This window comes from Balaenoptera acutorostrata, chromosome 7 (assembly GCF_949987535.1).
Source record: "Balaenoptera acutorostrata chromosome 7, mBalAcu1.1, whole genome shotgun sequence".
In the NCBI taxonomy this organism is placed as follows: Eukaryota; Metazoa; Chordata; class Mammalia; order Artiodactyla; family Balaenopteridae; genus Balaenoptera; species Balaenoptera acutorostrata.
Window position 1 is genome coordinate 58614248 of NC_080070.1, and position 22147 is coordinate 58636394.

General features: G+C 37.0%; 1 protein-coding gene across 2 annotated transcripts in view; it reads left to right on the forward strand.

The window, feature by feature from the left end:
* The window catches only part of VPS50 (VPS50 subunit of EARP/GARPII complex), a 134496-nt gene that overhangs the window by 106151 nt on the left and 6198 nt on the right, over positions 1–22147 (forward strand). The window contains exons 21-25 of one of the 2 annotated variants that reach the window (XM_028162274.2): positions 1912–2033; positions 10822–10902; positions 16825–16973; positions 18017–18113; positions 19445–19603. In XM_028162274.2, coding sequence (XP_028018075.2) covers positions 1912–2033; positions 10822–10902; positions 16825–16973; positions 18017–18113; positions 19445–19603 — 608 coding nt within the window. Of the gene's footprint in view, positions 1–1911; positions 2034–10821; positions 10903–16824; positions 16974–18016; positions 18114–19444; positions 19604–22147 lie in introns of those variants that run through there. The other variant, XR_009008899.1, reaches the window with a different exon arrangement.

The window sequence follows — 22147 nt, forward strand, 5'->3', positions numbered from 1 at the left end:
TCCAAAGGCCTACTCTGCCCTCTCGAACTGGAAAGACAGAGTTCTTGCTCTTCTACATTTGAATATGCTGGCAGCTTGCTTATCGATGGCTGCCTTCCATGTATGACCATTTAAGGTCATGGAAGGAGCTCTGTGAGAGAGCAGAGACTCTGTGTAGTTCCTTGTGTCTTAACACAAGGCCAAGAACATAGTAAGCTTTCAAAAAGTGTTTGTTGAATGTATTGAATGAGTGAATGAATGTGTTTTTTTTTTTCAGAGCATTTGGGACCATCTAGTTTTTTTTTCCTTCTGAATGCACATTTAAAATAGCTTTTACCTATTAAGAATTCATTTTTATATCCTTTCTTAAGATGAATTATATGAACAATGGTTAATCTTATTAGGAATGGAGAGGAGCTTTGTATTCTGGATATGTATCAACCCAGATGTTTGCATCCTTCCTCATTCTACTATTCACCTGTTTAAAATTTTCTTTTATGGATTAAAGTAATATAACATTTTTTCATTTTTTTCCTTTACAGTATCACATTATTTAATGTGTAAATAGTTACAGTTTAAATAGCTATATGTTTGCAGTCAATGAAATATCTGCACAGTGATCCAGAATGTTCTAGGAGCATATTTTCAAATATTTTTCAATTGAGATTTTTTTTAAAAATGTCTGATTATGTGAAATAATTACAAAGAATGATTCTGAAACGAAAGATTTGTAAATAGGAATAAGAACAGAATCTAAATTGAATAGTTTTTACTTTACAATGTGTATGTCTTCCTGACCATCTATTATTTAGAATCATTTCTCATGTAAATTAAGACGGATGGACTGAGTTCTTAGATAATAAAGAAATGGTTTTGATAGTAGACATTTCCATTAGAGTAAATTTGTCATTTTTTTCTACTGCAGTTAATGTGTTTTCTCTTGAATCCTGGTGTCCTCAATAGTACCAATTTAAAATTTATAGCAGTTACATAAAGTAGAGCCAGCACCTGAATTATTTGCTCATTTGGAAATAAAGCAAATGGCCTGTTTTAACATCTTCTGCAGAAGAGCATTTTTTTTTATAGATATGCTTCTTTCCCTATTATTTCCTATAAAAAATAAACACAATTAGGGACTCATTATTGTTTGTTATTTGATTCAGCCCATCTCCCATGCACCCTTCAAACACATTAACAGGTTTATGAATGCAGACATTTTGGTTTTTAAATTTTTTTCTGTAACTGTGTCATATGTTTAGCGGAAAAAGAGTGGAATATTGGCATCTTCCAAAGGAAGGAATGAGGAGGGATATGTTCTTGGCACTTTGCGAGTATTGAGCTCTTGAGTGATGTAGTGATAAAGAAATGTTCTTAGCCTCTGACACTAGATTTCACAGGGCTAGGATTCAGGGGAATGGGAAGTGTCTTCCATGTGTCCTTTTTCTTCTTGTTTTTTTACTTTTGCTATGTGTGTATAAGCTTATGAAAAGAACCCCACTCTTCCTCAAGTACATTGTCTTTTGTTTTATTACACCTAAACAATTTTGAAGGCATTGTTTGAAATGGAATCTCCAAGAAATGAGGAACTGTGTTGTTTGTACAGTGTCATTGTAGAAGAGTTAGTTTAAGAGTTCCATAAATATAAGGCAAACAGTAAAATATAGTGATATGAAAAATCTTTGTAGGTATTTTTTTATATCAGTGCCATCCAGTAGTACTTTCCAAGATGGTATAACTGTTCTGTATCAGTGCTGTCCAGTACAGTAGCCACTAGCTACAAGTGACTGTTGAGTACTTGAGGCATGGCTGGTGTGACTGAGGAATGTAATATTTCATTAAAAAAATATTTTGGTAAAGTAATTTTATGGTTTCTTAATAATTATAGACTAACAGATTTTAATTTTGTTCTATTTAATTTTTTTTTCTTTTCAGGTAAATATATGCAGATGATGAACATTCTTAAACCAATTGCTTTTGATGTTATCCATTTCATGTCTCAGCTGTTTGATTATTACTTGTATGCAATATATACCTTTTTTGGTCGGAATGATTCAGTAAGTTAACCTTTTGGGGGAGGAGTCTGTTTCTTTTAAAATTTATTTGTTCTTGTAAAAAGTTCATTCTCTCTGTATAAAATACATAAATAACATTAATTTGAAAATTATCCATCAAAAATCCAACATATTATTGATATTAGCTTTTTGTGTGCCCCATCACCTTATTTAAAATACATTAATTTTAAGCTTTGATATGATAAACATATTGTATGTTATTCAAATTTTTGGCAGAAAAAGTGCAGCATCAATTTCTAACCTTGACATATTTTGGTGATGAAAAATGTGCAGGTTGCCTTGTTTAAATCTGGCCCAGTGTGTAATTATTACACAGTAAATGAGACATTTTAAATATTGGCTAACAACCTTAGCAGGCACTACTACATTCAGAAGATAATGGCAAATATTTATTTAAAATAACTGAAAATCTTTGAACTGAACCTGCCACAGAATTAATTTTCCTGCACCTCCTTTTTGTGTTTCCAAAGCTCTTGTTGAGTTTATCTTTTTCTACTCCTAAGGAGAACAGCACAGTATTAAGCAGGTAACTGATCTGATACTTGGGAATTAAGTAGTTCACCTACATGTTTGACAATTTTTCCTATAAAAGCATACTCATAATACTAACTTTTCACATACTATATTTTGTACCTTTTCAAAAACTTGTGAATTTTAATGGATAACTACATTCATCGTATAAATGTTCATAGTCTTGCTGTGATTACAAGTATATCAAAGACATGATCTTTTAATATGGGATCTGAATTCCCTATGTTCTTAACTCTGCAAAATTAAAAAGAATACTAATATAATCAGAAACTAAGTTGCTGCAGAATTTCTGTTACTATAAAATATGTACTAATCTATCACTCAATAAATAAATATTAAAGAAGAAAGACATTCTGGAGTTTTAGCCAATTGTCAGAATCGTTCAGTCTTCTACATGAGTTTTACTCTGTCTTCTTGGACTGTGCCTCTAGACCCGTGCGGTCTAAGAGAAGTTTTGCAATAATGGAAATGTTCTATATTTGTACTGTCCAGTATGGTAGCCATAAGCCATAAGTGGCTTTTGAGCACTTGAAACATGACTGGTATGATTGGGGACTGAATTTTTAATTGTACTTGATTTTAGTTAGTTTATCTTGAAATATAAATAGCCACACATGACTTGTGACTATCATATTAGTTAAAACAGTTTTGGACCACAGTTTTGATAAGATGTGTTCAAGTAGAGTCCTTCAGAAACTTTGGGAACTGAGTGTTTTTGGATGTGCCTTTCTAGCTGATTAGATACTGGCACAGATTTGTTTACAGTGGGGTTCACTAGAACCTGATGAAAGTTAGCAAAGTGCAGGTAGGTGCTCACTGTAAAATATGCTGCATATTTTATTTAAAATCTGTTATGTTTTAAAGAAAACATTAGTCTGATATTTTATATTAAAAGCATTTTAATCCTGTAAGACTCAGTAAAAGCCATTTCACTGTATTCAAACAATATTGTTAATTATAAGGGTTTCTTTCTATCTGGATGTTCACCCATATGCTGTATTAGAAACAGTTTGTATTCTATGAACCAGAACAAAATGTGCATATGAGCGAGTTTGTATGAGTGAATACTGCATTTACTCTACCTCTTACTTGCACTTTTTAACATGGCTACTGCTGCTTCCTTCCCAGAAGAGAGAGAATTGTATGAGTGAATTTAAATGGTTGCTGCTCGTGGAAGAATAAGCATCTCATTGTGTCCTGGGGGTTCTAGAAAGTCATTGTCTGGGAGGGGGACACAGTGTATGCATTAGGTTAAGGGCTTTTTTTCTGTTCATACTAATTACTCCTGAAGCTCCTACTCTTCACTGAACTGGTTATAGCCTACTACATCATGTTGTAGTATATATCTAATCCATTTGATTCTATTGTAATAATGGTACTCATAGTATTGCTTTGTCTTGCCTTGCCTCAAGCCTTCTGTTGTTCAGCTCTTGAGTTATGTTTTCCTTGGTCCTTCCTGTTCACATTCTTTTGTGAAGACCATTCTGTAGCTTACTTTAATGCAGTAGTAAGCACATAGTAGATTCTTAGGGGACATGGATTGATATCCTAATTATTTCTTTTTTAATAATTTTATTTATTTATTTATTTGGCTGCATTGGGTCTTTGCTGAACGCGGGCTTTCTCTAGCTGTGGCAAGCAGGGACTAGTCTTCATTGCGGTGCGCGGGTGTCTCATTGTGGTGGCTTCTCTTGTTGCGGAGCATGGGCTCTAGGTACACGGGCTTCCGTAGTTGCAGCATGTGGGCTCAGTAGTTTTGGCGCTCGGGCCCTAGAGCTCATGGTCTTCTGTAGTTGTGGCGCATGGGCTCAGTAGTTGCAGCACGCGGGCTTCCATTACAGTGGCTTCTCTTGTTGTGGAGTACAGGCTGTAGGTGTGCAGGCTTCAGTAGTTGTGGCATGCTGGCTCAGTAGTTGTGGCACGCTGGCTCAGTAGTTGTGGCTCACGGGCTCTAGAGCGCAGGCTCAGTAGTTGTGGTGCACGGGCTTAATTGCTCTGTGGCATGTGGGATCTTTCCGGACCAGGGCTTGAACCCATGTCCCCTGCATTGGCAGGTGGATTCTTAACCACTGCACCACCAGGGAAGTCCGATATCCTAATTATTTCTTATCCAAGTAAATCTTATGAGGGTTATTACTTGACAGCGGTTTGTGAGCCTCATTTAAAGTTAACTTTCATTAATGGAACTGTTTTTTTGTAGAGAGTCAGATTCAAAATCTAAACTTTTAAGAATGAATTAACTTCCATTTCTGGGTATGAGGGACTGAGACCTTATTAGATGATATTTCCTGCAGAAAACAATTATAAAACCTGGATGTTTTATAAAACAAAAGGCAACTTCTTGAAGATGCTGGAGAGTGAACAGAAGCATATAGACTCTGGTGGGAGTTCACTCTAGCGGTTGGGGAAAGGGAAGCTGTACAAAGAAATTCCAGGCTTCCCTGGTGGCGCAGTGGTTGAGAGTCCGCCTGCCAATGCAGGGGCCACGGGTTCGAGCCCTGGTCCGGGAAGATCCCACATGCCGCGGAGCAACTAAGCCCATGCACCACAACTACTGAGCCCTCGTGCCACAACTACTGAAACCCGTGCTCCAAGAGCCTGTGCTGTGCAACAAGGGAAGCCACCACAATGAGAAGCCCACGCACCGCAACGAAGAATAGCCCCTGCTTGCCTCAACTAGAGAAAGCCCGGGCAGAGCAACGAAGACCCAGCGCAGCCAAAACTAAATAAATAAATAAATTAATTAATTAATTAAAAAAAATTTCCATCTCCGTGACCTTTAGCCCAGGACTAACTGCAGTCCCTGAGGCACATAACTGGAGACACGCATAAGAAAACCTATAGTCTTTATGGATTGGGGAACCAGAAAAGTGAAGCCAGGAAACTAGGAACACTGAAAAGAGTTAAGGAGAAGTTCAGATGGGGAAGAGTCAGAGGAGGGATCCCCAATTTCTGTCTACCCGCATCTCTGACTAACCCATGAACCATGTTAGTGTGGAACAGACTGACTGCAGCCAGTCAAAGAAAAAAGATCTGAATAGAGACTGAAGCTGCTACACAAGAGATAGTTTATAGTTCAAGCCTGGCCAAGAAAATTGCATACTGAAAACAAAGGAAACAGTACTTACTGGAGAAAAATAACAGAATCCAAAATCTCCAGAATTGAATGGATGATGCAATCCAATGTTACCTAAATACATAGAGCCAAAAAAGAGGAATACATCCTTCAGTAAAAAGAAAATCAATATAGTCTGAACTCAAGATGTTGAAACTAAGTGATAAAGATTTTAAATGGACCATTTTAACTATCTTCAATAAAGTAAAACAAAACATGTTTTAAATGCATGAACATCTCAGTAGAGAAATAAGAAGTTCTAGTAGAAACAGTAGGAAGAAAACCAAAGAGAAATCCTAGAACTGAAAATTCAGTTCCAGCAATTAAAAAAAATTACTGAATGTACTTAGCCAAATGGACGTGACAGAGGAAAGAATTTGTGAACTTGAAAATAGATCAATAGAAATTATTCAAGATGCAGAACATAGAGAAAAAACGATTGAAAAACAAAGACGATCAAAACCTTAGGGACATGCTAAGTTATATCAAATGGTCAAACATACATTTAATTGGAATACCAGGTGGAGTTGAGAGAGACAGAATGAGGTAGAAAAAATATTTGAAGAAACACTGTCCAAAAATTTGCAGATACAAGATGTTAAATGAACAGCAAACAGAATAAACACAAAGAAAAGTCTAGTGGGGTACCTCATGAGGAAATTGTCTCTTGAAAACTTTAATAGACTTATGACATAAAAGGAACAAATGATCTGATTAACAGCTGACTTCTCACGAGAAACTGGAGACTAGAAGAGAGTTAAACAACACCTTTCAGACACCGAAAGAAAAGAAAAAAATGTCTATCTAGAATTTTATAGCCACCAAAAATACTATTCAAGCATGAATATGAAATTAAAACATTTTCAGATAAAAAGAAAAAAAAGCACTAAGAGAAGTTGTCACCAACAGACATGTAATACAAGAAGTGTTGAAGGAAGTTTTCCAGAGTGAAGGAAAATGATACCAGATGAAAACATCAATCCTCAGAAAGTATGAAAGCATTGGTAATGGAAACTACTTGGGGAAATGCAAAAGATTGTTGTTGTTGTTTTTTTCTTTTTCCACTTAATTTCTTTTTAAACCATATACCTGTTTAAACCTGAAATTATAACATTCTTTTCTGGAGTTTGTAATATATGTAAATGTATTACATATAACAACTATAGCATGGTATGTGGAGGGATGTGGACCTATAAGATGGCAAGATTTCTATATATTATGTAAAACAGTACATTGTTAACAGTAAATGGACTGTGAAATATCGAGAATGTATATTATAACCCATAGAAGAATAATGAAAAATAATACAAAGAACTTTAACTTTTGCCTACAGGAAAATTAAAGTAGGATTCTAAAAAAAGAAAAAATCATATAATTAGAAAAAGCAGGAAAGGAGGAACCAAGGAAAAAAAAAGAAAACATGTAATGGTAGATGTAACCCCAGCCACAGTAAATGTTCCTGGACTAAATACTTACATTAAAAGGTAGAGGGGCTTCCCTGGTGGCGCAGTGGTTAAGAATCTGCCTGCCAATGCAGGGGACACGGGTTCGAGCCCTGGTCTGGGAAGATCCCACATGCCGCGGAGCAACTAGGCCCGCGAGCCACAACTACTGAGCCTGCGCGTCTGGAGCCTGTGCTCCCAACAAGAGAGGCCGCGATAGTGAGAGAGGCCCGCGCACCGCGATGAAGAGTGGCCCATGAAGAGTGGCTCCCGCTTGCCGCAACTAGAGAAAGCCCTCGCACAGAAACGAAGACCCAACACAGCCAAAATAAATAAATAAATAAATTAAAAAAAAAAAAAAAGGTAGAAATTGTCAGAATGGATTAAAAACAAAGCCCATACTTAATAACAAAACACACAGATTGAAAGCAAACGGATTGAAAAGATATGCCATGCAACAGTAAGCATAAGGAGGCTGCAGTGGCTATAATATGAGATAAAATAAGTTTGAAAACAGAATGTATTACCAGAGATAGAGGGATTTCTAATGATGTAAGGATCAATTCAATTGGAAGACATAATGATTATAAATGTATATGTGCCTAGTAACAGAGCTTCAAACTAGATGAAGCAATAATTGACAGAATTCAAGAGGAAATGAAAAACTTCAATGACAGCTGGAGATTTTAACACCAGAGTAACTAATAGAACAAGTTAGATAGAAAATCAGCAAGTACACAGAAGATTGGAACAACTCTTTCAACCATTTTGACTTAACTGATATTTGTAGGACAACATACCTAACAATGGCAGGATATATATTCAAGTGTAGATGGTACATTTATCAGGAGAGACCATATGTTCTGGGCCATTAAACATGTCGTAATGAGTTTAAAACATTGAAATCATACAGAATATATTTTCCAATGTCAATGTAATTAAATTGGAAACCAATATCAATAAAATAGGAAAACCTAAGTGTTTGGAGATTAAACAACACACATCTAAATAAAGATTGGGTTAATGAAGAAACCACAAAAGAAATTAGAAAATATTTTGAAGTGAATGATAATGAAAACACAACATATCAAAATTTGTGGGATGCAGCTAAATCAGTGCTTAGAGGGAAGTATCTAGTATTTAGCTTTACCTCTTCTTTTCCAATCTCTATGCCTTATATTTTCCAATCCGTATGCCTCATACAGCATATATATCTGTATGATGGAGGTCAATTACAAAAAATTGACCTCCAGCACAATGTAAAATAAAAGTGGCGAGAGTTGCCAACAAACACATGAAAGAATGCTCAACATCACTAATCATTTAGTGATTGCACTGTTGGTGGGAATGTAAATTGATACAACCACTATGGAGAACAGTGTGGAGGTTCCTTAAAAAACTAAAACTAGAACTACCATACGACCCAGCAATCCCACTACTGGGCATATACCCTGAGAAAACCATAATTCAAAAAGAGTCATGTACCACAATGTTCATTGCAGCTCTGTTTACAATAGCCAGGACATGGAAGCAACCTAAGTGTCCATCGACAAATGAATGAATAAAGAAAATGTGGTACATATATACCAAGGAATATTACTCAGCCATAAAAAGAAACAAAACTGAGTTATTTGTAGTGAGGTGGATGGACCTAGAGTCTGTCATACAGAGTGAAGTAAGTCAGAAAGTGAAAAACAAATACCGTATGCTAACACATATATATGGAATCTAAGAAAAAAAAAGGTTCCAAAGAACCTAGGGACAGATTAGGAATAAAGACACAGACATAGAGAATGGACTTGAGGACACGGGGAGGGGGAAGGGTAAGCTGGGGCAAAGTGAGAGAGTGGCATGGACATATATACACTACCAAATGTAAGATAGATAGCTAGTGGGAAGCAGCTGCATAGCACGGGGAGATCACCTCAGTGCTTTGTGACCACCTAGAGGGGTGGGATAGGGAGGGTGGGAGGGAGATGCAAGAGGGAGGGGATATGGGGATATATGTAGCTGATTTACTTTGGTATAAAGCAGAAACTAACACACCATTGTAAAGCAATTATACTCCAAGAGAGATGTTATAAAAAAAAAATGATTTGAAATCAAAGGTTTTACCTCTCAAGAAAAAAAGGTGGTGAGAGTTGACATCCTCATCTTGTTCCCTCCACCTTCATCTATCCTGGATAGAAAGCATTGAGCCTTTCACCATTGAGTATGATGCTAGCTATTTTATAGATGCCTGTAGTCATGTTGAAGAAACTCTCCTCTGTTACTGAATTTTTCTGAATTTTTATCATGAAAGGATAAATTTAGTCACATGACTTTTTCTGAATCTATTTAAACAATCATAACTTTCTTTCCTAAAGAAATATATTAATATGGTGAAATACATTGGTTAACTTCAAAGTAGGATTTTAGGCTGTTAAACCAGTTTTGCATTCCCAAGACAAATACCACTTGGTCATGAATCAGTTTGCTAATATTTTAAGGATTTTTAAAAATTGTGTCCATAAAGTTTAGGAGTCTGTAGTTACGTTTTCTGTGGTGTCTTTGTTTGGTTTAGGAATCAGAGTAATATTAGTCTCATAAAGCAATTGGGAAACATTCCCTTTTCTTCTACTTTCTGAGAGTCTATGTAGGACTAGTACTTTTTTTTTTTTTTTTAAACATCTTTATTGAAGTATAATTGCTTCACAGTAGGACTAGTACTTTTTGAAGGTTTTTATTAAATGAAATTTAATTAATAAAGAGCTGCTAAAGTTTTCTATTTCTTCTTAGGTCAATTTTTATAATGTGAGCTTGTCAAGGAATTTGTTTCATCTGGTTTGGTAAATTTATTGGCATAAGATTATTCATAATATTCCCTTATTATCCTTCTGGTGTTTCAACATTAGATCTGTAGTGTTATCCATGTTCTCATTCTTGATATTGAAAGTATGTATCATCTAGGGGTAAGACGGGAATAAAGACACAGACCTACTAGAGAATGGGCTTGAGGATATGGGGAGGGGGAAGGATAAGCTGGGACGAAGTGAGAGAGTGGCATGGACATATATACACTACCAAATGTAAAATCGATAGCTAGTGGGAAGCAGCCACAAAGCACAGGGAGATCAGCTCGGTGCTTTGTGACCACCTAGAGGGGTGGGATAGGGAGGGTGGGAGGGAGATGCAAGAGGGAGGGGATATGGGGATATATGTAGCTGATTTACTTTGGTATAAAGCAGAAACTAACACACCATTGTAAAGCAATTATACTCCAATAAAGATGTTAAAAAAAAAAAAGTATTTATCATCTCTGTTTTGTTTTTTCTGTATCAGTGTGGCCCTTCCTATCCTTGTATTCTTTAAGTATCTAAAAATCTTAAGTTTTGCAATTAAAAATAATAACTTGTGGGAAAGAAATTCCGGTGAACTCTCTCCTGATAAATCCATTAGATTGATAGATGTTAGTGTGACCTGTAAATGCACATGTGTAAATAGCTCTCTTGTTCCTTTGAGGGTTAAGATTTGATTTCTGTCTTTGATGTTTTGGTATTTTTAAATGCAATTTGGAAACCCTCTGAATGCTAAGTATCTGAGTGAAAACTCACCACATACTTACTTTTCACTAATTTGAAGTTACAACATTTTCAGGGTTATCTTCACAGCAATTTAACATGCCTCTCGTTTTCTTTTTCAGTTGGAATCCACGGGACTAGGTCTTAGCAGTAGTAGACTAAGAACAACTCTAAACAGAATACAAGAAAGCCTCATTGATCTGGTAAGTAATCAATTCTTTTATGTTATTTAAAATAGAAATTGGCGATCTAATCAACTACATGTAAGTGTATTTTTATGTGTACATCGAGTTCCTGTGTCCCTAGAACATTAATGGCATGCAGGAAGTAAAATGGAGGTTTCTTATAGTCTGATGGAGAGAGAAAGCTGGTATACACGAAAGAATATGATATTGGCTCTACATGCAGTACAAGTTCAAAGAGAAGAAAGGTTTATGTTCAAAATTACTGTCAGAGAATGACTGAAGGAGGAAGTGAGACTTACGCTAGACTTTGAAGAGTAGGCATGGGATCAGTGGGGAAGAGGAGAAAGAATGGCATTCAAGTTAAGGTTCAGAGGCTGAGCAAGGGCCTTGAGGTGGGAGCAAGCCTGGCCCAAATTTTGGCCGATTTTTGTGATGGGGCACCAGTTTATGCCAAAGAGTTGCGTTGCAAAGAGTGTTTAGGACGACTTTATAAATGGCGTTAACATTTGAGAAGTTTAGGTTTAGTTGGCTATGCAGCAGGGGGTCTGGATTCTTAACTGTGTCATGTGATGAAATGCATGTTTTAAAAAGCTGGGTTAGGTAGCAAAACAGGGCTGATCATCTATAGTGTTTAAGCCAACATAAGCAGTTAAAATAAGAAAAAAAGTTTTTCTTATGCTTGGTCACTGTAGCCAGAGACTTTTGTTATTCAGTGCATTTCTCTGCATCTATGAATTTTCCTTTATTCTCGTCACTTACCCAAATAAGCAATCACTTTCCTCTTTTCTCATAAGCTCTATAGTATGAGCATACTTCTGTTATTGAAGTTTTTATAAAGCAATGGAATCATTCATTCTTTTAAGAAATACTTGTTTGGAATAATTATTATATGCCAGGCATTGTAGGCCTGGGAAGTCATCAGTGAACAAAAGAGGTAATTCCCGTCTTCTTGGAACTTGAATCTTATTGGGGCAGAGAGACAGATAAATGTATAAGAGTGTCAGATACTGATCAGTGCCAAGTAGAAGATGAAGCAGAGTGATGGGGCAGTGATCTTTAAGCAGAGATATGAATAAAGTGAGAGAGGCATATGCAGATATTTCAGGTGAGCACTGTTTACACAGAGGAAATAACCTGTATCCGTCTCATCCATCCCCCTTAAAATTTGGAGATCTTTTTTGCCCAGCACATATTTTTTTAATATATGTTCATAGTCCTAGCACTTACCTTGGCACATAGCATCTCTTCAATAAATGTTTATAGAGTAAATGAATAAACTCGAATCCTTGAGTTTGGTGTCTCCTGGATTAACCTGGCTTGTTTTCTTGTCCACTTAATCCTGATCTTTGTTTTCAGAGTCAAGGCTCCTTGTTTGACACAGCCATCTATTTCTTCTTTTTTCTTTCTTTTTTTTTTTTTGGTCTTTGTTGTGTAAAATCCATCATTGGCTTTCAGTCCCATTGGCAGTTACCTGTTTTGATTTTGCTTCTCCTTGTTTGATACTTAGTATAACCTTGACCTGAAGATCTTGTTTTCCAGATCTTAGTCCACAGCTGAAGTTTTTCTTGTTTCTGGCTGAATGCCTCAAGATAGGTGGGCTGAAATATACCACTAGAATCATTCACTCTAACATTTCTCTGCCAGCTCTGCTAGTTACTAGCTTATGATTGTCGAACCACAGTTCCAGATCTGACCCTTAAGCTGTGGATTTAATGCTGCCATACAGTGTGTAATGAAATAGCATGACCCAGTAAACAATGGGACCAAACTAGCTGTTATTTAAGACAAGCTGTCACCCATCTAACGATAACAATGTATCTGTAGCATCTGTCAGACCAGTTCTTTGTTCATTGGATAAGTTTTTTCCTGAATTGGTGTAATAGTCAATTTTAGAAATGCGTTTTTTTAAAACCAGCTACACACCCCTCCCCAGTAAATTGATAGATGTGCCTGTTTTTTTCTTTGCCACCTTGTCTTTTAAAAATATCTTTTTTTAAAGACCTTATTCTTAGCATCTCTTAAATCAAAGACTGCACCTTGGATCAGAAGACTGTGTGAGCCGTTGTTCCTCTGTCAGTTTGTAAGGAGCACTGACCTTTGACAGAGCCTCTCCACAGTCCCCACTCCTCTGATGGATAAGACTCTACAACAATACAGTAGAAGTTTTTCTGAAAATTTCCAATGTTTTACCTGTTAAGTTATTACGCATACTGATAAGCATTGTTTTATTATTTTAAAAAATATATTTGTCATTTACTAGACCTTGATCTCAGGTTTTCAGAAGCTGGTATATAAATTTTCTTCACTTCATTAATTTGCATCTACATTGGCAGAGAACATTAATTGGTTTCTTGCTATTTAATACATTCTTTGTCTATTAAAATAATTTATAGCCTAATCTGGAACCACTGGATGGAGGTAGTATTTTTCCTTATATTTCTCCCATGTGTTAGTTAAAACTTTAATAAGCACTTTTTTGGTAATTTTACTTTCTCCATATATATCTTCTAAGTTTTGCTTCTCTTTAAGCTGTAAAAGGCAAAATGGAATCATTATGTTCTTTAAAATGCCACCTGAAATTGTTTACCATATAAGTTCACTGTAAACTAAGAAAATTTGTTTGACACATCAAATAAAAGTCTAAGAAAAATTGTCTAATAGTGCACAAGCAGGAAAGGAAGCTGGTGTAGGTGGTAATGGTACCAGAAATGTGAATTTTTAGTTATCTACCTGGTGATGCTAAACTGTTTAAGACCTGTGGCCAACTTAGAATCTTTGATAATAAAAATGTACTTTAAATTGATCCAGAAAAGTCCATAAATATTCATTTTCTTTGTGTTAGTTAGTACATTACTGGCAGGAAAGGCTAAAAATATAACTTTCACTGTGAGAGTAAAGATTGATTAAGGTTTCATTTTGTTAAAGTCTTCAAAGAGTTGTATATCCTTTCCTTACTATACTGGTATAAGCTGAAACATGGATCCTGTTTAGGAGCTTTTCCATTTAAGCGTGCAATAAGCACATACCATTTATTTATGTCAGCTTGACATTTTGGGACTTTCTTGCTCTCGTCAAGTGTATTTCCCTAAATGGATCTGTTTTGAAGGTAGACACATTAAGATTTGTTGATGGATTATAAGAGGAGTGTGACACTGAGAAGAGTCAAGGATGGCACCCAACTTCTGGAGAATGGAGGTGCCATTAATGGGGATGGACGAGACTTTTAGGAGGACACATTTGAAGAGGACATCAAGAGTTCAGTTTCACATATGTTAAATGCGCTAGAGGTGAGAGAGGGGTCAGGGCAAGTATATAAATTCTGAGCTGTTGGCATGTGGATGGCATTTAAAACTGTGAGACCGGATGAAATCATGTAGGGAGTAGAATGTAAGTCAGAGAAGTCTCAGGACTGAACCCTGGGGCACTCCAGTGTTTAAAGGTCAGGGGGAATATTCAGAGATGGATATTCAGAGTTGGCTATTGGATTTGGCCATAAGGAGGCCAGTGGGGACCTTGCTTACTCTTTCTTTGGAGTGAAGCAGACAAAAACCTGGTTGGAATGGGCTTGAAAGAGGATAATAGGAGAGGAAGAGAAGATTCTTATCATCATCTCCATCAATGAAACTAACAGAGGGCCTGCTAATGTCAACAGGCATGCCAAGGACTTAAGGTACAAAGAGGGTGAAATTGGTCCCTACCCCGCAAGAACTCACAATGAGGTAGGAGAGTTAGAAAACAACAACTGATAAAGTATGCTGTATGCCACATACAGGTATATGTATATGTATAGGCAATATTAACACAAGTAACATAGTTATTTTTCTTGGGAGACTGAGAAAGTTATAGAAAGGAGGTGAATATGAGTTTGTACTTAAAAAATGAGGTAAGAGCCAGGCAGGCAAGGAGAAGAGAGCTGGTAAGACAGGAGTGTCAGTAGGACAGGTGTAGTAAGCAGTCCAGTGTGACTAGACCTTAGGGGTGTAGAGATTATCTTGAAATGAGACTGGAAAGGTAGCTGTTTGTAAAGGAGTAATATCGTGGCAACAAGTTTAGGCTCTTTTTCTGTAAGGAAGGGATCGTCAGTTGAGACTTTTAAATTACGGAGTGGTATGATCACATCTCCATTTTAGAAAGATCACCTAGGTATTACTGAAGTAATGACATGAGGAAGAAACAAACGAGAGGTGTCTGTTTAGGCATGATGGAGGTGCAAAGGAAGAGGGGGTGGTCAAGAATGATTCTAAGGTTCTTCACTTGCACAGTCTGGTAGATGGTGATTAAATAGCCCCCCAGAGACTTCCTTGGTGGTCCAGTGGTTAAGATTCCACACTCCCAATGCAGGGGGCCTGGGTTCGATCCCTGGTCAGGGAACTAGATCCCACATGCCGCAACAAAGATCGCGTGTGCTGCAACTAAGACCTGGCACAGCCAAATAAATAAATAAATCTTAAAAATAATAATAATTTAAAAAGTATTAAATAAATAGCCACCAGAATTAAATTAAATAGCACAGGCACCCAATTGGTACCAAACCATATGTAATTTTGTGATTTGTGTGTTTTTTTTTTTTTTTTTGGCAGTAGTGGGGTGATTATTTTCCTTTTTAGTAGAAGGAAATAAATAGTGGCGCTGTGACATTGATTAACTTGCATAGTTCCCTTATCCTGATTCTCCTTAGAGAAAACACAGTTGTTCCCAAAATAACTTTTAAATGCTAATTGAGTAATTAGAGATTGAAGAGAGACAATACCTTTAGTAGAATATAGGATATAAAAAAGAACTAAACAAGAATAAAACAATTTTCTAACTTGAAAGGTTTTATAATGTATTATTTCCATTCTGCAAAATTTATAAACCTGGGCTTTCCTGGTGGCGCAGTGGTTGAGAATCTGCCTGCTAATGCAGGAGACACGGGTTCGAGCCCTGGTCTGGGAAGATCCCACATGCCACGGAGCAGCTGGGCCCGTGAGCCACAGCTGCTGAGCCTGTGCGTCTGGAGCCTGTGCCCCGCAACGGGAGGGGTCGTGATAGTGAAAGGCCCGCGCACCGCGATGAAGAGCGGTCCCCGCACCGCGATGAAGAGTGGCCCCCACTTGCCGCAACTAGAGAAAGCCCTCGCACGAACCGAAGACCCAGCACAGCCAAAAATAAATAAATAAATAAATAAAATTAAAAAAAAAAAAAAAATTTATAAACCTGTTATACTCCCAGAGTCCTATGCATTTGATGTCTCTTTTATTCATAAGGAAAATTTTCGAGATTGGTGATTATGTAATTGATTTAAAAAGTAATCTAGATTTACGTTTTGTACACTTTTAGATTTGTTTGTATTCAATTTTTGCGCTGTAATTTTCTTTGAGGATCTTTTAAGGCTCAGCCCACTCTGCTCTTTGGACATCCCTTTCTTTTATTTCCATTTACCATCTTCCTTCAGGTCAGTAATCTATCCCTAGAGATATACAATACAGTTGCTTCTGTTTCAGTTTAGAACTACATTTTAGTCCTGCCTTCTTGGGATTATACCAGAGTTACCTTGATTAAGGTTTAGGTGTGAAATGGTTAATCACACCATAATTTTGGATTTTACCAGCCTGGTCCTGGAGAGGCAGTCTGTTCTTCCTCGTTTACAAGTTCTTGAAGGGCATCTCACTGTTGTCTCTGTGAAATATTTGTCGATTCATAAAGATTCCTTGTGTTGGCCAATTTTAGGTCATGCACAGCTAATAGCATAGGGAGTTGGATCATTTTCAGTTAGTATAAAAAGGAAAGTTCTAGTAGTTAGAAAATATAAACGGAGGAAAAAAAGAACTGAAACTAAGTGTAATTAATGTATGCCTGAGAGCATTTTAATTATAGCTCCAGTTTTGTAAAATCACATGGGTTATTGCTATTAGATTTGCTATTTCAGGCTGTGTGTGTATATGTATGTTATATTTTCAGGAAGTTTCAGCTGATCCTACTGCCACGCTCACAGCAGCAGAAGAGAGAAAGGAGAAGGTACCGAGCCCTCACCTCAGTCACCTAGTGGTTTTGACATTTGGGGATACATTGTATGGGTTGGCGGAAAGAGTGGTAGCCACAGAATCCTTGTAAGTTGTTAAAATCAGTTGCTTTGCCATTAAATATTTAAGAAAGATTATAAAAGTAAGCACTGTATTCTAGCTGTATGCATTTCCCACTTCTAAATATTCCTTAAATTACTCAATATTTCTGAGAAGTATATCCTAAAATAGATTACCAATCAGTTTTTAAAATTGCATGGTTGATTTTCAGGTGTATAAATGGAAGGAGGGTAATCTTTTAAGTTTCATTCTTTAGCAGCATGATCCTTGCTTTAAGTGACTTTAGAAAAGCATATTATAGTATAGTACTTTATAGTTTCCCATTGAATTACGATTCTAGAGAAACTGAAGTTACATTGTCAGTTTAGTGTTAAATGTAGTCGACCCTTGACATCAGCAGGAGTGCATCCTGACCTTTATAAATCCCCAAGTTCTTTAATAAAATGAGAGCATATAACTTCTTCCATAAAATATGGTCCAGTATAATTTAAGAGTTTTTGTATATAACAAAAAGTAGTGAAAAACAGTATGACTACCAGCAGTCTTCAGCTGATTGATTCCGATTCATGCACGTGTATGTCTCGTGTATGCATGTGAAGTTCACGTCTGTGTCTCAGCCAAGTTCCACTTTATTTCCTGTTATGAATGTTTGGGTTATTTCTGAAAAGTGTCAGGTGTTAAATCTGTGAATTCATGGGTCTGTTGTGTGTAATTACATGGGAAATCCTTCTAAAAATACTGTTGTATTCTTTCTTCAATCTTTTGTGCTATCTGTGCTCATATCTTACATGCAAAGCAGCATAACTGTACACCTTGTGGTAACCAGATTAGCTCCTTTGAAGTCATCCTTCTTTCACATCAGCTCACGTTCATTGATAACTCAGCATTAATTTTTGTGTGAATTGTAAATGAGTGTGTCAAGTGGCAATGCAAGGTAGTTCTTTAAAATGGAAAATAATTTTAATTGTTAAACTTGTACTCAGAGATCTTAAAGATTAGTTACACAAAAAATATTGACAGGCTCTAAATACTGTATTTTGTTTACATGGTGGGTTATTTATTCCCTTTAGGGTATTCTTGGCTGAACAGTTTGAGTTCCTTCAGCCACATCTGGATGCTGTGATGCCTGCAGTCAAAAAACCCTTTCTTCAGCAGTTTTATTCTCAGGTCAGACATGTCTTATATATCATTTCAACTGTGAGCAAGATAGGACTGTCACATGTTATTTAGGTTATTTTTTTAACTAGTGGTCAGTCTCTCAACCTCAGGAGAGGTGGATTAGAATATTTGTTTATTCATTCATGAATTCCTGTATTAAATAAATACTTATTGAGCACCTCATATAACTTTTAGTCTAGTAAGAGAAAGAGCCAATTAAAACTATATTACAATAAAGTATAGTTAAGGGAAAGAAACAGTGGCAGGGTATTTAACCTTGACTGGAGGCAGAGAGGGGGTATGGTTGGGGGGAGGTTATCTAGAACGGCTGTCTTGAGGAAGTGATGTTTAAACTGGACCAGAGGGCTTCCCTGGTGGCGCAGTGGTTGGGAGTCTGCCTGCCAATGCAGGGGACACGGGTTCGAGCCCTGGTCTGGGAAGATCCCACATGCTGCGGAGCAACTAGGCCCGTGAGCCACAACTACTGAGCCTGCGCTCCGCAACGGGAGAGGCCGCGACAGTGAGAGGCCCACGCACCACGATGAAGGGTGGCCCCCGCTCGCCGCAACTGGAGAAAGCCCTCGCACAGAAACGAAGACCCCACACAGCCAAAAATAAATAAATAAATAAATAATTTATTTTAAAAAATCTTTAAAAAAAAAAAAACTGGACCAGAGAGAAAGAGGGTGAGAGGAGTATATTTTGACTAAGGTAGTGGCCTATATGAAGACCTACAGATGAGAGAGCACGGTGCCTGTGAGCAGCTGAGGAAAATTCAAATTCTCAGAGCGGGGAAGAGGGCCAGTGATGAGAAAGATGGCTGGAGTGATTAAGCAGAAGTCACATGACATACAGTGCTCCCAGCCAGGAGCTGGACTTTGTTCCAAGGGTACTGGGAAGCTATTGGAGGATTTGAAAGAGGTGGTGAGTAGCATGGTGAGGTGTGTGTTTTAGAAAGCACTTTGGGGGAAGTGTGAAGAATGGACCTCAGATGGCAAACCTAGAGGCAGGAGACTGGTTTGAAGACTTTTAGACTAATGTGGGTGAGAGATGACGGGATCTTGAGGTGCATTGTGGAAGTGGAAATGGAAATGGAGAGAAGTGAAAAAATCTGTAGTTTTTTAGTTGAATTGTCAGTGGCCTCAAGTTTCTTGAACATCTCAAAATTATGTTTTGAGTAAGACCCTTGCCCACGAGTTAAAGTATTTTCATAATTTAAATCTCCAAGTGTATAGTGTTTTATTTTCAGATATGTGTACTAGAAACAGGAACAAAATATATTTTAGAAATTTGATACTTTTAGAAAATATTTGGTTTCATTTCTGTGAAATTTATTTCAGACCGTCTCAACAGCCAGTGAACTACGCAAACCAATTTACTGGATTGTAGCTGGTAAAGCCATTGATTATGAACAGATGCTGCTCCTAATGGCTAATGTGAAATGGGATGTAAAAGAAATTATGTCACAGCACAACATATATGTAGATGCACTGTTAAAGGCAAGTATTCTGGGAAACGTCTCTGTTAAAGATAATTCTACTAAGGGAATTATTCCTGTAATTGCAATAGCTCCAAAATTGTGAGATTATAGTTTGTACCACATTCTAGCATTCTTGTGATATTAAAGTCCCTGAGTTGGATTAGGATTTCTTTCCAAATTTTGTGTTCTTTTAGACCCAAGAATACTTTGTAGATTTTTTGTTTTTGCTCAGTAATATCCCATTTTGAGTTAGAGTCTGATTAGTGTGTCTTAGCTGGCTTCATATTATGTAATCTCAATGGCCATGACTGTAGTGACAAGAGGATATTTCTGTTTAATTAGAAGATATTTCTATAGTTGTGTATATTCATTAGCAAGAGACTACACCCCTGATTATTCTAAGTTTTTTTTCCAGAAATCACAATACTTTTGCAATGTGTCATGCAAACACCTTTGTGTTTAATGACTTAACATTTATAAATTTTCTGGAAAGAATTGGGGTAATTTTTTTTCATTTATGCATCAAGAGATATTTATAAATCACCTGACATATGCCATGTACTGATCTACGTGCTGGCAATATAGTTGTGAGTTAAGGAACTTATGTGCCGTCAAGGAATTTATATGCCAGCGCAGGGACAGCAATAAAGAGATACATTAATATATAACATGTCAGGTGATGAATAGTCTGGTGAAAAATTAACCAGCAGAAGAGGGATAGAGAGTGGCAGGGTGTGGGTTGGAGAGGGAATACCATTTATTTACTTATGGTCAGAGAAGGATTCTGATAAAGTGAGAATTGAGGAGAGGCCTGAGGGAAGTGAGGAAATGAACCGTGTGCACGTCTGAGGTGAGGGAAAGAGCATCTGAGAAAATGAAAACAGCTTTCAGAAAAATTTTGCTTTTCATATTTGTCAGCGAAAAGAAATTGGCCCTTCTTAGCTCTTGACTTATCTCATTTACACCAACATTCTTACCTGCTTAGTCCAAGGCAGTAAATAATAGGCTGGGACACTTGAGAACCAGTAAACAAAGCCAGAGATCAAAATAGAGATAGCAGCTGAATTCAGCTGGTGTGCCAGCTCCCAGTGACGTCTGGCACCTTTCTGGAGGGCTGGATTGAGGACTCTCGGGCTGTCCCCAGACTCAAGGAACTAAGGGTGCCAGATCAGTTAACAGTGTCTAGGTATTAGCATGAGATCTAAGCATGCTCTATAATTGCCACCCTGGAAGAACTTTGATTTCTAGATCACCTAGGAGACTTCAGCTGGAAATTTTAATTTGGAATGTAAAAGACACATGTAATTTATAAATCACACCCCTTCTTTTTTGAACAGTTCTGTTTTTGAAAAGTTGATTGTTTTTTATGACATGCTAATTATGGTACTTATGGGGATGCAAGAAAAAAGAGACTTCTGCCTTCAATGAATATACATACTAGAAGAGGCTACTTGCTTCAGTTATTCTTAATTCCAAGAAACATTAATATTATAAGAAAGAACCAGTGTTATTTAGATTATTAACCTGAACCCAAGTTTCAGCAGTTTAAGACTTTCTCTCATAAAGAAACTTTTATGGGACTTCCCTGGTGGCGCAGTGGTTAAGAATCCACCTGCCAATGCAGGGGACACAGGTTTGAGCCCTGGTCTGGGAAGATCCCACATGCCACGGAACAGCTAAGCCCATGCACCACAACTACTGAGCCTGCGCTCTAGAGCCCACGTGCCACAACTACTGAAGCCCGTGCGCCTAGAGCCTGTGCTCTGCAACAAGAGAAGCCGCTGCAATGAGAAGCCCGTGCACCGCAACAAAGAGCAGCCCCCTCTCGCCACAACTAGAGAAAGGCTGCGCTCAGCAAAGAAGACCCAACGCAGCCAAAAATAAATAAATAAATTTATTAAAAAAAAGAAAAGAAACTTTTATGATAACTTTTATTCTGTTACTTTTCCAAGTCCAAATCTTTAGGTAAAAGCAGTCTGTAAAAGAATCTGTCCCAAAAGAATCATAAGTAAAATGAAATAGTTTTATTATTCATTTAACAATAAGCATTCTTGAACATTGGATTTAGCAATGAGTAGAATGGCATTTCATATAGTAAGCATATAAATTTATCTTTAAAATATTAATGAAAAGTATTGAATTATGACTCTTGAAATCTAAAGCAGAGTTTACTGTAGTGAAGCATAAATACAGTAGCAAATACTGTTTTGCTAGATTCTTGAAATGAAAAAGAGGAAGAGCAATTATTTACTTTGATTTTCAAAAGTAAGCTTAGTGGACTGAAGACCTACTTCTTTCTCATAAATGATTAAAAGCAGTTAACTGTCAAAAATCATTAAAAAATTGTGATTTAGGAAGCAGCCAGGGATAACACAACGATCGTGTGGTAGCTTGATTGGTGATGATCAGATTTTTTTCCACCTGTGTGTTATTTGAACACATGTCAGTCTTGACTTGGTACACATTGTGTAGTTTCTCTATTGAGGAAACTAAAGAAAAATATATCATTTTAAGGCTTGTTAAATTTATTTGAACTGTATTGTCAAGAACAATAAACAGCATT